Source organism: Protopterus annectens, chromosome 6.part0 (genome assembly GCF_019279795.1).
Source record: "Protopterus annectens isolate FY-2018-M chromosome 6.part0, PAN1.0, whole genome shotgun sequence".
Classification (NCBI taxonomy): domain Eukaryota; kingdom Metazoa; phylum Chordata; order Ceratodontiformes; family Protopteridae; genus Protopterus; species Protopterus annectens.
In genome coordinates this window covers 189,085,036-189,097,531 of record NC_056737.1, presented here as the reverse complement: position 1 = coordinate 189,097,531, position 12,496 = coordinate 189,085,036, and the positions used below count along the sequence as shown (strand labels likewise).

Sequence of the window (12,496 nt, the reverse complement as noted above, 5' to 3'; positions counted from 1 at the left end):
AAATTCAAAAATATTATTAAAGATTATATAAATGTTTGTTTCCACATACACATTCAAGCAAATATACATGTAAGAGCATATACACAAATATACACATATATACATTGTGTGTGTGTATATCTGTATATATATATATATATATATATATATATATATATATACACACACACACACACACACATATATATATATATATATATATATATATATATATATACACACACACACATATATATATATATGTGTATGTATGTGTGTATATATATATATATATATATGCGCATGCACACACACACACACGTACATACACTCATATATAGGTTATTGCTCACACATGGATAGGTATAGTTAGATGGTGGTGTTTGTGTTGTCTAGGACAGATTAATGATTTGGATCTTGCATCCAAGTTCAGGGTAAGATTTGCCATGCCAATTCTATAGGAGCTGTCATCTTCAAATTTTTACAAATGCCAGCCACCTTCTGGACCTTAGGATTTGGGAGTTTTCCTAAGTCTCATTACTGATGTAGGTATTATGGTTGTAATAAGAATTTAACAAAACTGGAGATTCTTGAGTGTATTCATTTTTGCAGTACTGTTTCCTTACTCCATCCTATATTCTTATTCCTTGGGCAGCCTGTGGTTGGAGTGGGTGCCTTTGTCACCAAATCTTCCACCTTTTCAGTTGTCAGTCACCTTCCATACACAGGGCAGACCTAGAACCTGAAGAGGCAGCTTGGCAGTGTTTTGAATAAAACTCTTCCCACTGGGGACTAGTTACATCAGGGCATTCTATGTTCTGGCACCATTTAACTATCTTTGCCAGCCAGAGCAAGAAGGACATGATGGCACCATCTGGTGTCCCCTTCTACCACCAGTGTCCTGATGGGTACAGGTGGTAGGGAGTCTGCTGGGCCTGGACGGTGAAGATGTAGAGCTCTGGAAGTCAGGCCAGCCATCAGGTCTTCTGCAGACATGAATTCTTGTGTAGAGCTCTGGACGTCAGACCAGCCATCAGGTCTTATGCAGACATGAATTCTTAAGTGTCATTTCTGCAATGAGTGTACTTGAACATCTACAGTTAATACAACTACACTTACTGTGTCAACCCCCTTTTTTTTTTTTTTTTTTTTTTTTTTGCTTCATCCCTGAATAATTTGCTTATCTCTGTGTATCCCTCTGGCTACCTACTTTTGTCAGCCTGTGGTTTTCACATTCATTTCAAAGGCTCTAGCCTTCATGTCTAGGACAAGCAAGCTCTAAGATGGCATAGGTAGATGCCTCTTTTATACTGTAACATGCCAGTATACCAGGGGACTGCCATCCACCACACCTACAAGGAAACATCCTGATGTCTGGAAGTTAGACTAGAAACACAAGGACTGCAAGAGGCGGAGTCCCAGTTGTAAGAACTACTGCAACAGTGATCTATTTAAAAATCAAAAATCTGCTTTTATGACAGGTTCCTATACAGTTTGTGCATCTAACTTGTTCTGTTAGATAGAATGAAATGGTTGCTGTTCATAATAGACACTTGGGCAAATAAATGTATTCTCTTAGTTGTCTGTACTGTACAGCTAGGCAACAGTCCATTTTTTTTTTATTTCATGTATCCCTGTCTGGCATACCTGTCAAATAAAAGTGTGACAAAGTCCCCAAAATAAGGACAATTTTTAAATATTGCTCTTACAAAATTAGAAAGTTGATAGAATAATAGGTTTTGTATTACCATGGATTTTCTGAATGTTATGAAGTCTGAAACTCGAATGTCTGTAATTTTTCAACTTCAGTCTTTACTGATTTGCCACTAATTTACCAGAAAACCACAATTTTATAAATAAAAAAACATGAGGCAAAACTGGACATTCTGTGAAAATATGTACATTTGAAACATTTGCTGTCTGGTTTACTGGGATCCTCTCATATTTGTCTTTTTTTGCCACATGGTGAAGGCTGTGCTGTGTTGAAGAGACAGGTGTCAATAGCTCAACAGGTAACACAATCACCTTTGATGCTAGAAGATCAGAAGGCTGTAGATTCTGTTCTCATCTCAAGTGCTTGGCTTAATTTGTCATATACTGACACTACAGGCCAGCATTAAGGGGTGCTGCACTCCTAACTGTGCTATCCTTTATATGAGATTTTAAACTGAGGCTCCATTTTCCTAACATGGTGGTATCTTAAGACGATTTAAAAGATAACATGGTCCTTATTGAAAAATGAGTATGTGAAGTGGCCAAATTTTCTTTAGTCTGTATGAGCACCACCACTAGTCTCCCTCAAAAAAGAGGCTGCTATGCTAATAGTACTAACCCGGTAAACAAGGCTTAAATATAAATAAAATAAAAAAGTAATCCAAGAAAAGGTTTAGACTTCAGATGGAAATTGTATCTACAGAATAGCAGTTCTGCATGATATTTGTGAAGAGTGGTTATTTGTCAGACTGAAGTAGTCAGATGACATGGGTAGAAACATTGAAAGTAAAAGTAACAGAAAGCTGAAGCCTGTGCTGCTGTGTATTAGATGGTGGGAAGGGTTTGTGCTTATTATAATATTTAATGGAGTAGAAAGTTTATAAATGTTTTATTTTCTTCTTAGGAACTGGAAGATGCAGAATTTATTCCAATGCCAGATGCATCCCAGGACTCTTCTGCAGTAAGCCTTTCTTGCTCTGGACCAGAGAAAGCTACCCTTCCATATGAGGAGCTGCAAGGTTTAAAAGCTGCGGCAGAGTCGCACAGTGAATTTATAGATCCAACTCAAAAAGCTGAGGTAATGCCACATGTTTGTTAGGTTTTACTTTTCATAACAGCAGTGTTCTTTCTGTGGAAAAGCATGAAGATTATATATGATAAGGGCAGATGGAAAAATAACCAAAGCAGGGTGAAAACGATTATGAATTTTGACAGGCTCTTTATTGTAATTTTGATGCTCATAATTAAAAGCCACAGAATCACAAAAATAATTAAGAAAATGCAGGAGAACAGTAAAACAGTGGAACACTACCCATGATGCAGTCACTCACACAGAAAGCCTTCTATATAGAAGCTTGGCTTATCAATTCACAAATCCTGAATCCAAAAACACACAAAAAAAACGAAGTACATCTGTTCACCTCCAATTCTGTCTCTTCCCAAAACCTACCTTTAATATATTGTCATTCAATAAGACCACTATAAAACTGATATCCCACATCAAACTATAAGATTTGATTATAGACGACCACCTAAAATTTGATCTCCACCTTGAGCAAGTCATAATGAAAATGCACCAAAATCTAGGTTGCCTGTATAGAACAAGACACTATCTTACTGACTCTGATAGACAAAACACAGCCACTATTCTACTCCTTACTCTACTGTATGCCTCTCCTTTCTGAACAGATCTTAATTTCTCTCTGTCAGCCAAACTAGAACAATGCCACAATAAAGTAGCCAAATTTGCAACCAGCCAGTAATATAGATGTCACCACTGCCTCTCTCTAAAACATCTAAACTGGCTCAAACTAAATAATTCTCTGTTATATTCACAATTAATTGCAACCTTCATACTGCTGTGCAACCCTGAAAAATTCCCATCTCCTCTGTCCATCTTGCACTGCTAAGACACCTCTATGCTCCACTGACAAATCATTACTCCCTGTAACTAAACCTAACAATAATGCAGGATGCTCCATATATTCACAGTACATTGCTAATAGCTGAAGTACCTTCCCACTTCACCCAAAAGCAGTCTGCAACCTGAATGAAGCAGTTTTTTTTTATAGATGAATGGTTATGTGCCTGTACAACCCCCTGGTTAAACTGCTACTAATATATCTATATGAATCTGTGCTATAACTGTCTGCTGTACAAAACTTAATGTACTATTATCACAGCTACACCTTCCTGTCATTTCATCTCCTTTATTTTCCTTGTGCCTCCTCCCCTCTTCCCTTCCTTTGAGCTGCTCTAACTCAATCTATGCACACTGATGATAATGTATTGCATATAACTCCCTGTATTTTAAAATATTCATATACAACCAATGTAACCATTATTTTTAATCAAAATTGTTAGTAAATGATGTCAAGGATGTCTGAATAATGAAACTGTTGCTTACGAATGAAACTGACTGTAAGTGATGAAGCAATGCAAATGATGTCTTTATAATATGGCTTTTCTCCCTGGGCATTAACTGAAAAAGAGCACTGCTCATTTGGACTTTCCCTGTAAACAAATGCCAATAAATAAATGTATGGAAAAATAAATCTTATTTCACTTGTAAACATACTCTTGTTGTGGCCATGCATGGCCCTTTCTTCACCCTATCACAGTCTCTCGTTAGGATCTCCACATTGGTCACAACCTGCCCCATGTGTATGTTGAACTTTAATTGATGTCTTGTTGCCCTACGTTTCCTCTGTTGTACAGGTAGAGAGCCCCAAAACCTTCTTTATGGGAGAGTCACTGTAACAGTAAATTATAGCATTTGGCCATGTCCACCCTCTATTTCTTATAAGTTCATAGGTAAATACTAGGCTAAATGCACTTGCACACCATTTTAAGCCTAGCCAGTTTCCATTTGCTCGAGTTAACCTATTCCATTTGGTGTTAGATTGCCCTTTTCCATCCCATGGTCAGTAATTATGTAATTCATAGAGCACAATGTTTATACTTTAATTTTCAGAAAAAGACAAATCAGTTAAGGGCTAGAATGGTGCAAGACTTGACTTTAACAAATGTTAAGCACCCCCTGCTTAAGTTGTTAAGGTTGGGTCCTGTGCTCAACAGTAAAATCTGTCAGTACAGATCAGTAAGTGGCAGCTGCAGAAAAAAGATTTGGTTCTGTCTATCTGCTATCAATGCCGACAAGAATAACAGGATATGTGTTCACCTGCATTTTCTTGGATAGATAACAACTGTGAAACTCAAATGCATGTCAGTATTCATTGACTTCAGAACTCCATGAATGTCCTGAAAACCACTTTATGAGGAACAAACCAAACAAATGAGGCAAAAATTTGGACATTCTGTGAAAATCTGGACAGTTATGAGGTATGTAAGGAAAGTGTAAATGTAAGTGGTGTTACACTGCCTTTTTGACAATGCTCACTAAGTGGATAACTGCTTATTATTGTATGAAGGAATGCAAATGCTTCCACTGCCCCACTCACAAAATTCCAGCTTACTCTGTCAAATGTTTTATCTGCATCCTTGATATAGAGCACCGGATATAGTCTATTTTCTGTATGACTGTAAATATTTATTTTTGCTATTACTGGCAAACAAGATCTGAGGTACTTGGTGTTGGTGCATTGTGGGTAAGGGAGAAGAGAGATTTTTTGGTTGCCACAAGCTTTTGTAATGGCCAAGTCAGATTCAAGGAATCTGATATGAACCCATAGGTTGAGGAAGAATGAAAATGGACAACACAGATGGAACATTATGGTGAGTACATAAATTCTTTTTTTGGCAACACCTTTCCCATTCTTTTAGATATTACAGACATAAACACTTTATAATTGTGATTTAAATTTTAAATGGGCCTATATGAATTTGCATCTGATGGTTCTTTATCGTCTGTAGGTATTACAGCCACCACAGCTTTTTTCCATGATCGTGATGCTTCCCATCCTTTTATTCATCATAGTCTGTCTTGACCTCAGATCCTTCCGTTATCACTGTTTGCAGCTGATTGTAGCCACCTGTGATTTGTACTGAAGGCTGACTGTTTCATATGTAATTACTTTGCAATCTCTTGTTTTGACTCCAGTTTTTCTTTAATCAATTTTAGCATTTGTCTGTTTGATGTCATTAAGTTCATAATTGCTTACTGCAGGGGAGTTTGAGTCTTTAAAAGGTCAGATCACTAATTTATGATTGGATTTAACTGGGAATGGAATAACTATAAGAGTCATGTGAGAGCTGTGTTGGAAAGGATGAAAATGTTCCACATCCTAATGGGCTGGTTTACTATTTGTTCCAGGGAATTATTATTTTTAGCTTCATGAATGTCTGGGCATGATCCCCTTTTGAGATATAAGTCCCTCATATTCAGTTGAAGGGTAATTGAAGTCACCCATCATAAAAGTGTTTTACATTATGGGTACTACAGAGTGCATTTAGGATATGTTATGGCCATTTGGAGACGTGGAAGGTATCTTATGGCAGGCTGTAAATTGATAATTTGTCAGTTAGAATAAGTTGGAGTTGAAAGAGATTGTTTTGTGGGTCTTGGGGAATCTGCTAAAAGGTGATTTATTTCTTGCAGATGTACAAACTTTCCTGCCATTTCCTCAGTTCTGAATGCGTAAGAAGTGGTTTATCCAGGTAATGAAGGAGTGCCCGTCTTTACAATGAAACCAAGTCTCAGTTGTGGCACAGACATGGGGTATTCAAGCTGCAGGGGCACCTCAAGATCAGGCTGTTTGTTATTAAGGAACTGAGAAGAGTAACCTTGATATAGTCAGAACTGGAATATGCTGTAGTTTTACATGCTGTGTTAGGATGTCAGATAGAAGGACTCTGTCGAAAAAAGGCACTTCTGGGGCTTTGCCAGTAAGCAAAAGTCATGAAACAAGAAGTTCAGGCCATCCCTTGCAAAGCAAGATGTCATGTCTGCTGCTTCATCCCAGGATGGCACTTACTCCACCCCCCCCCCAACAAATGACACCAACTACTTAGCTAATTATTGTAGCCAATTATTTTTTCTTGTATTTAAGCATCATTCTGAATGAAGGTAGGATTCCTTTCAGGGCCAGTGTCTTGCCTGCATTGAACGTATGAGTAATGCGATCCAGCATATGTCTGGACAAATACCTATCAAATATGCAAATGGACAAATTGTTGAACGTCATATGGTTGAACTCATATCACTAACAATTCAGTCTGTCAAAACAAACTCAAAACAAAGACAACACCTGTCTACACCACCAAAACTGTTTTTGCAGGGGGCAAGCCCCCCGTACCCCCCATTAATTATATATACCCATATCCAAGGTCACACTGCAGTGGGGAAAAAGGCAAATTTTCTGATCCCTACTGTAACACTATCTCAGTCAGAACTGTTTAATGATATGGGTTTGGTCATATGATGATCAGCATTTTGTCCGTTCAATTATTTGATAGGAATCCATCTCTACATATCCTTCAGAGTGCTGCACCACAAGTCATTCACATCCATATGAGCTACCTCTAGGTCATATTCTTATTTGTTGTCCAGTGTGAAGGGATTGAAGAGTCCTTGTTACATTACTGAGGCTGATACCAGAGAGACAACTAACAGATGTTCTTCATGTTTCACTGTTGTAGTCATCATATTTGGGTTATCCCTGTGAGGGTAGCCCTCAGTCAGCCCAAATGCCAGAGGCTTAGTATTTCAGCATCGGTTGCTGTCGCTTCAGGACTGCCGTCAGGTCATCAGTAGTATAAAGTGAGGCAGCCGACACCATTACATCAGTCTTTCTTGCTGAGGAGAGCGAAGCAGAAGCAGTTCGCACGAGTGCCAGTCGGCCGCTACCAGAGTTTCATTTTCCGAATTGAAGCTGAAGTCTTCTAAAGCTAAATACCCTGTTGGGGATTCTTTTTTCTTGCTTTAACCGATGTCATAAAAAGTTAACAATTGTCTCGCCTGTGGAAAGCAAATACCACACAGAGACTTTCATTCTTACTGCGTCACTTGCTTAGGCCCAGACCATGACGTCCCTCGCTGTTGCTTTTGTGCTTTGTTCAGTGCCAGAACTATACATCGTCGGGCCCTTACTGTTGCTAGATATTTTTGCTCACAGTCCTCAAATTCTGATATGGTTTCAGTAAGCCATTCAACAGCAGATCTTTTGAAAAAATGTAAGGATAAAGACAGAGACAGACTGCACAGGTCCAAACCTACCAATGACGCTTCCGTTAAGCTAGTCGTCAGTTTTCTGGTCTTCAGTGAGATGCTTTCCCAGCCCCTGATGTCCGCTTCTATGGATTTGCAGGCTGCTACCGAGACCTTTTGGAGTCCGGTGTGCCGCAAATCTCTTCATCAACTAAGGATCCTGCGGATGTCTCTACCTTGGATGGGTCCGGAGCCACTGAGCAGGCACCGGCTTCTGAGGAAGTACTTCGCACTACCAAGTCTTGACACAGACCGACTTCTTTCGCGTCTACCATTCTTTCAGAAACTACCGAGTTTCAAAGGCCCTGGGTGCACACCACGCCCAAAAAAACGATGACCCAATCTCAGGCACCTGCTTCCTTGCCTTAGTCCCAAATGCTTAAAATGGTGGAAGACCATATTATGCTGATCAGGGGAAGCCAAGCTACCCCTTCCAAAAGAAAAAGAGATTTGTCCCCAGTAGTATTATCTGAACAGGAGTCTGATGACTCTGATGCATCTGAATATGAAGACATGCAACCCCTCTCTGCTTATGAGGATTCTGATGCAGAGGAATCCATTCCTTCAGCCTCTCCACCTGAGGACTTTTCCTTTGAAGAAACCCTTCATACTTTAAGGGAGCATTTCCAATGGGAATGTCAGGACTACCCCAGTCAAAAAAGAGACTCAGGTAATTCTTAGATCTTCCACAGCACAGACCCTTGGCCATTCCCCCTGTCCTCGATGTTGTGGATGATGTTTTCAGACCCCAAACCTCCTGACCCAGAGGGAAGAAGAATTCACAAGCATTGGTGGTTCAGTGGTAGAATTCTCACCTGCCATGTGGGAGGTCAGGGTTCGATCCCAGAGAATGCAGCAAGGCATTTTTACTTCAGCCAGAAGAGTATCTGAGCTCCAAGCACTCATGGCTGTGGAGCCCTTCATCATCTTCCATGCTGACAGGGTGTCCCTCAGGACTAACCCATCCTTCATGCCCAAAGTGGTGTCCAGCGTGGCTCGCAACCAATCCATTCATTTGCCCACCTTTTTCCCTAACCAACAAAACAAGGGGGAAAGAATCCTGCACTCTCTAGATGTGCCCAGACAGCTCAGATTCTACCTAGACAGGACTAAGTCATTCAGAAAGACCAATCAATTGCTAGTCAGCTTTGCTGCAGGGGCAGAGGGCAAAGCCATATCCAAACAGTCCACAATTGCTAGTCAGCTTTGCTGCAGGGGCAGAGGGCAAAGCCATATCCAAACAATCCATTTCCAAGTAGATAGCACACTGCATCCATTTCTGTTACAAGCACCACGGGAAACCTCCCCCTAAGGGGGTAAGAACTCACTCTACCAGAGCAGCCTCCACCTCTGCAGCTTTCCTCAGAGGAGTCCCCACCAGGAACATCCTGGCGGCTGCCACATGGACATCTGTTCACACCTTTACCAAGCAGTACCACCTGCTTATCTTCTCCAAATCCAGGGCAGGCTTTGCCACTGCAGTCTTGCAGGGCATCCTAGCCAGCCCCTAGTCTTCTTGACTGCCTCCACCCCTTTCTTCAGCTTTGAGAATCAACCCAAATGTGATGACTGCAACAGTAAAAAATGAAGAACATAGTACAGATGTTCATCGTGCATACAGCTGCAGTCATAACAGATGGGTTATCCTGCCGTCAGGCGGGTCCTCGGTCGGCCGAATTCCAAAGTCTAGGTCCGGCGTCGGATGTCGTCGCTTCTTCCCTGACGTCAGTGCGGCAGGGGTATAAAAGAACCAGCCAACACCATTTTCTTCAGTCTTTCTTGCCGCGCGGTGCCCGAAGCAGAAGCAGTTCCCAAGTGCCAGTCGGCCAGCTCCTGAGATTACGAATATTTTTCACCCGGAGTCTTCTTGAAAGCTAAGTACCCCGTTGGGGAAACTTTTCTTGCCTCAGACTGATGTCAGACAAGGTTAATAATTGCATTTCATGTGGGAAGCAAATACCGCATAAGGATTTCCATTCCTTCTGCATTCCTTGCTTAGACCCAGACCACAACGTCTCGGCCTGTCGTTTCTGTGCTAGATTCAACAAACGCACTATTAAGCGTCGGGCGGAGTTCGCCCAACACTATTTTGGTAAAAAAATTTAATTACATTATGTCGTTGGATACTCCGACTCCAGTTTTGAGTAAAAGACGCAAAGATAAGGACCGACATACGAGGTCCGCGACTTCTACCGACACCACGCTAAAGCCGGCTACAGGTGCTCCGGTTCTCAGCGAGGCGCCTACACAGCCCCTGAGTACCGATGACGCTTCTTTAGCGGTGTCTTCTGTGCCCGAGGTCGCAGGCTCCTCGGCCCCCACACCGACTACAGATACCGACGCCACTCATGGCGGGGAAACTCAGAGTTTAGACAGGCCTGCCACCTCTCAAGGTGTCTTCAGGCCTTCTTCTTATTTTTCCATTAAGGCTTTCACAAAATCTAAAGCAGCCATGAAAACTAAAAGACAAGCTCCACAGAGCCCCTCTCAAGGCCCCATGCCTAAAAAACAGATGCTCAAAATGGCTGAGGATTTGATTACTCTTATCAGGGGTTCTCAACCCCCCTCGGACAAAAGGCCCAGATTGGAGGAAGACTACCCTTCCTCGGACCAGGCCTCCATTACCTCAGAACATTCTGAAGACCAGGAATATTCATACTCCCCTTTTGAAGATTCTGATGCGGAGGAGTCCATTCCCTCTGTCTCCCCCCCTGAGGACTATTCTTTTGGGGAAACCTTGCATACCTTGAGGGAACACTTCCACTGGGAAGGCCAAGATTACTCAGATTCCAAGAAAAGGCTCAGGGATTTTCTCTTGCTTCCTCAATGCAGACCTCTGGCTATCCCTCCTGTCTTAGACATACTAGATGATGTGTATTCAGAGGCCAACCTTAACCCAGATTCTTTACCACCAGCTCATGTTAAGCCTGACAGGTATTACCGGGTTCCTGATTCCCACCAATTCCTATACAAAAGCCATGCTGCTGACCCAGAAACTATTTCACAGGGTCCCATGGGAATTAAGGCCTCTACTGCCAAAAATCCATACCTTCAGAGAGAGATTCCAGAGCTTTAGAAAGGTGGGGGGAAAAAGGTATACACCTCAGCCCCTTTAACCATGAGGGCATTAAACTGGCAGTTCCATATGTTAAAGTATCAACAGTTTTTGTTATCGTAGCTGAAAAGCAAAATGTCACAACCTGAACAACCAGACTTGAAGGAGTTGCAGGATTTGTTGCATAGTGCAGAGCAAGTGGGTAAACATACCTTGCAATGTGGTTTTGATGCTTTAGAGGCCTCATGTAGAGCTGCTGTTACAGGGTCTGTCATACGTAGACATGCTTGGCTCAAAGAGCAAACCTTACCAGATCATGTCAAAGCTAAATTACTAGATGCACCTCTTCAAAAAGATGTATTGTTTGGTGTTAAAGCTGAGGAGGTATTAAAGAAAATGGAGGAAAAGGCAAGATCAATGCAAACATTGAAAGATTTCCTACAGGTACAACCTCCACATTTCAGCAGAAACTGGCCTTCAAAAAATTGGTCCTTTCCAGCCACGGACAGACCTCAAAGAGGTGGATACAGGCGCCCGAGGGGTAGAGGGCAATCTCAAGGATCATTTAGAGCCAGACAATGGCAAACACCTATGCCAAGAGGTGGAGAGGATAGATCACAGCCATTCAGAAAGCAGAAACAATGACTTTCCCCTTTGCATGTCAAGCAAAGCTTTAATGGCAGCACCTTTAGGCGGAAAACTGGCATTATTTTTGAAAAATTGGCATATTGTCACAAAAGACAAATGGATCCTGGACATTATAGACAGAGGCTACAGATTCCACTTTCACACCCTTCCAAAAATGAGAGGCATGCCAAACCTGCCACAAAATCAAAGGGCAGAGGCACAAAAACAAATTTCAGCTCTCGTGGACATGAAAGCTATTCAAGAGGTACCTGCACGAGAACAGGGTCAAGGTTTTTATTCCAGACTATTCCTGGTACCAAGGAAGGACAAAGATTGGAGACCTATTTTGGACCTATCCATCCTAAACACATATTTACTCGTACCAAATTTCAAGATGCTCACATTACAGCAGCTTCTTCCCATGCTGGGCAAGGAGTCTTGGCTGGTAACATTGGACCTCAAGGAGGCATACCTGCATGTCCCTATAAGACAAGATTGCAGAAGATACCTAAGATTTCTTGCAGGTTCAACCCATTATCAATTCTCTGCATTGCCCTTTGGCTTATCTACTGCGCCCAGAGTGTTCACAAAATGTCTGGCATCAGTAATTGCCTTCTGCAGACTTCAAGGGATACAAATATACCCATATTTAGACGACTGCCTGATCCAAGCGGACAGCAAGCACATACTTCTGAAACACCTGGCGTTTGTAATAAAGTTGTTGAACTTTCTGTGATACACAGTCAACAAAAAGAAATCAAAACTAATACCCTCTCAAGCAATAATTTTCCTGGGTGCCAGCTTGAATACAAACACCCAGATGGCCTACCTCACGCCAGAGAAACAAGGGCAACTATCTCAATACTTCAGGAAAATGGCAACCTTCACCAGGCTGACTGCAAGGAAAATCCTGCAGGCTCTGGGATTCATGGCATCTTGCATACTGCTAATCCCAT

The 12,496-nt window shown here is 41.7% G+C and overlaps 1 protein-coding gene across 1 annotated transcript in view; it reads left to right on the top strand.

Annotated features, from left to right (window-relative positions):
- The window catches only part of NEK9 (NIMA related kinase 9), a 1,697,515-nt gene that overhangs the window by 1,555,844 nt on the left and 129,175 nt on the right, over window positions 1–12,496 (top strand). Inside the window, exon 20 of the mRNA XM_044073912.1 lies at window positions 2,597–2,770. Coding sequence (XP_043929847.1) covers window positions 2,597–2,770 — 174 coding nt within the window. The remainder of the gene's footprint in view (window positions 1–2,596; window positions 2,771–12,496) is intronic.